At 60.0% G+C, this 2072-nt stretch overlaps 1 protein-coding gene across 1 annotated transcript in view; it reads left to right on the top strand.

Moving 5' to 3' along the window:
• The window catches only part of LOC105303019 (probable phospholipid-transporting ATPase IIB), a 171392-nt gene extending 169326 nt beyond the window's left edge, over positions 1–2066 (top strand). Inside the window, exon 23 of the mRNA XM_023521125.1 lies at positions 1794–2066. Within this exon, the coding sequence (XP_023376893.1) occupies positions 1794–1930 (137 nt within the window). The 3' untranslated portion in view covers positions 1931–2066. The remainder of the gene's footprint in view (positions 1–1793) is intronic.
• Positions 2067–2072: the final 6 nt, after the last annotated feature.

Raw genomic sequence — 2072 nt, forward strand, 5'->3', positions numbered from 1 at the left:
TGGTGACAGCTGACAGTCACATGCAGCCACTCTACTGCGAAAGCGTCTCTGTCCTCCACCCCAGAGCCGTGAATTACAAAATGAACATGGGAACGTATGAAGCTGGTTCTCTTTTCGTAACTTTAACAAATGGCGGAGAAGTAAAAGGGATTCCATTACGAACCCCGAGGCTGGGGGACTCGCATCCAAGTGTTTTCTCAATGGCCACGCAGATGGGGAAAATATGAAAAGTTAACGTTTCTGTGTTAAACATTCGCCAAAAATAATAGCTGTAGCACCTAGAAAGAACTATTCTCTAGTCAGAACGCCTGTTACTTTATTACTTTCGTTTTAAGCGTGAGCGCAGTGTGCGCCTGCGTGAACACAAGTTAACGCGCTCGGCATGGGACACGCGGCTCCGTGGTCTTGGCCCTCGACTGCTCCCGGGAGCGGCGCATGCTGAACACGAAGCGAAATACGGACGTGGGGCGACCACGTGCGGGTGGCGCATCTGGTCCGTCGCTGAGCTCGGCAGACGCGAGGCGGACTGGACCGAATTAGGAAGGGACGCGATGAACCCAGACCGTGTGGGCCCCGCCTGATCCTGTTTCCGCATCTGTAGACGGGACGTCAGGTCACTGTCATCAAAGGGCCAACGTGGAGGTCGGCAGTAATCTATTTGGACATTGAATTAGACGTGTGTGAGCGTGTGGACAAAGCTGCTCGCGGCTTCTGAAGCGCGGCAGACGCGAGAGGTTTGCCTCCGAGGCTCAATCCCTCTGGACCTTTTCGGATCCACGTCCGAGGGAGTGTGGGGTTCGTGCAGCGTTTCCATCGGTCTCAAGCAGGTGTGTGGTGACACGCGATAAACCACAGGCACCTGAGCCTGCTGCCTCCCTCGGCCCACCCTGTCTCGTGGCGGCCCCTCTTTCCTCCCAGACAGGCGTGGGCCAGGTGTCGTCGGGCAGCTTCTTAGGGGCTCATAAGTCATAAAAACAGAACGGTGTTGTCAAGGCAGACCAGTGAGGGCAGTGCCCCCTGCCCCCCGCCCTGTTTTCCACTAAGTCTTGGCTCACGGAGCATTTGCTGTGGCTTTCCCACAGGGACGAGGCCCCCGCTGGGGTTCGACAGCTCCTGGAGGTGGTGTCCACATGCCAAGTCTGCTCACCGCTGGGGTCCGTGAAGGGACAGTGTGTCCCGCCCAGCAGCTCTTAGCAGTGGACCCTGGAGAACACGTTCAGGGTTTCAGGCCAAGGTTAGGCTCAGACTGGTCACCCACGGGCTCCGCTGCACAGACACTGTGTCCTGCGCCTCAGAGTCGCCCCGCCCGGTCTTTTCACCCCACCTCGGTGGGCAGTCAGAGGCGTTACCGCCACTCTAGACTCGAACGCTGTGAACGTCTGCTGTTCCACGTGCCACTTGACGCAGGAAATTCCAGCTGCACAGGCGTCAGAGTGCAGCTGTCACGCGAGCCCGCAGGGCGTCCAGGAGGGCTCTGATTTCAGGCTGGGGGACAGTGAGGACAGGCGTGCAGTGACGGCACCGCTGGTGACCTGCTGGTGCCCACGCCTGCAGCCCCGTCGGTGGGCCCAGCAGGTCCGAGCACGTCGCAGATGGAGCTGGGTGCTCCGTGCCGGGCCTGAGCGTCTGCCCCCAGTGGTGCCGGGTGGCGTGTCGCACACACTCTAATCCTTTGGGTACAGTGTTTCCACTGAGAACTTATTACACCTGGCGCACAGGTAAGACAGCACGTTCCCCGGAGGACCTGCGGCGCCTGGCGGCCTCTTACGTTTGTCCCTGTTTCTCTCCGACAGATGTGGCCTTCATCACAACCGTGACCTTCGTGTGGAAGGTGTCGGCCATCACGGTGCTCAGCTGCCTTCCGCTCTACGTCGTCAAGTACCTGAAGCGCAAGCTGTCCCCTCCCAGCTACTCCAAGCTGATGTCCTAGGCGCCCGGTCTCCTGCTCGTGGGGTGTCCCCAGTGGCGCAGGGGGGTGGTGGCCACAGGAGGCGGGGGAGGCCCAGAGCACGGGGCGGGCACTGCAGCACCCCCGCAGGGCGCGCCCCTTCTCTCCTGTAACTTTGTATCCC

This window comes from Pteropus vampyrus, unplaced genomic scaffold (assembly GCF_000151845.1).
Source record: "Pteropus vampyrus isolate Shadow unplaced genomic scaffold, Pvam_2.0 Scaffold295, whole genome shotgun sequence".
NCBI lineage: Eukaryota > Metazoa > Chordata > Mammalia > Chiroptera > Pteropodidae > Pteropus > Pteropus vampyrus.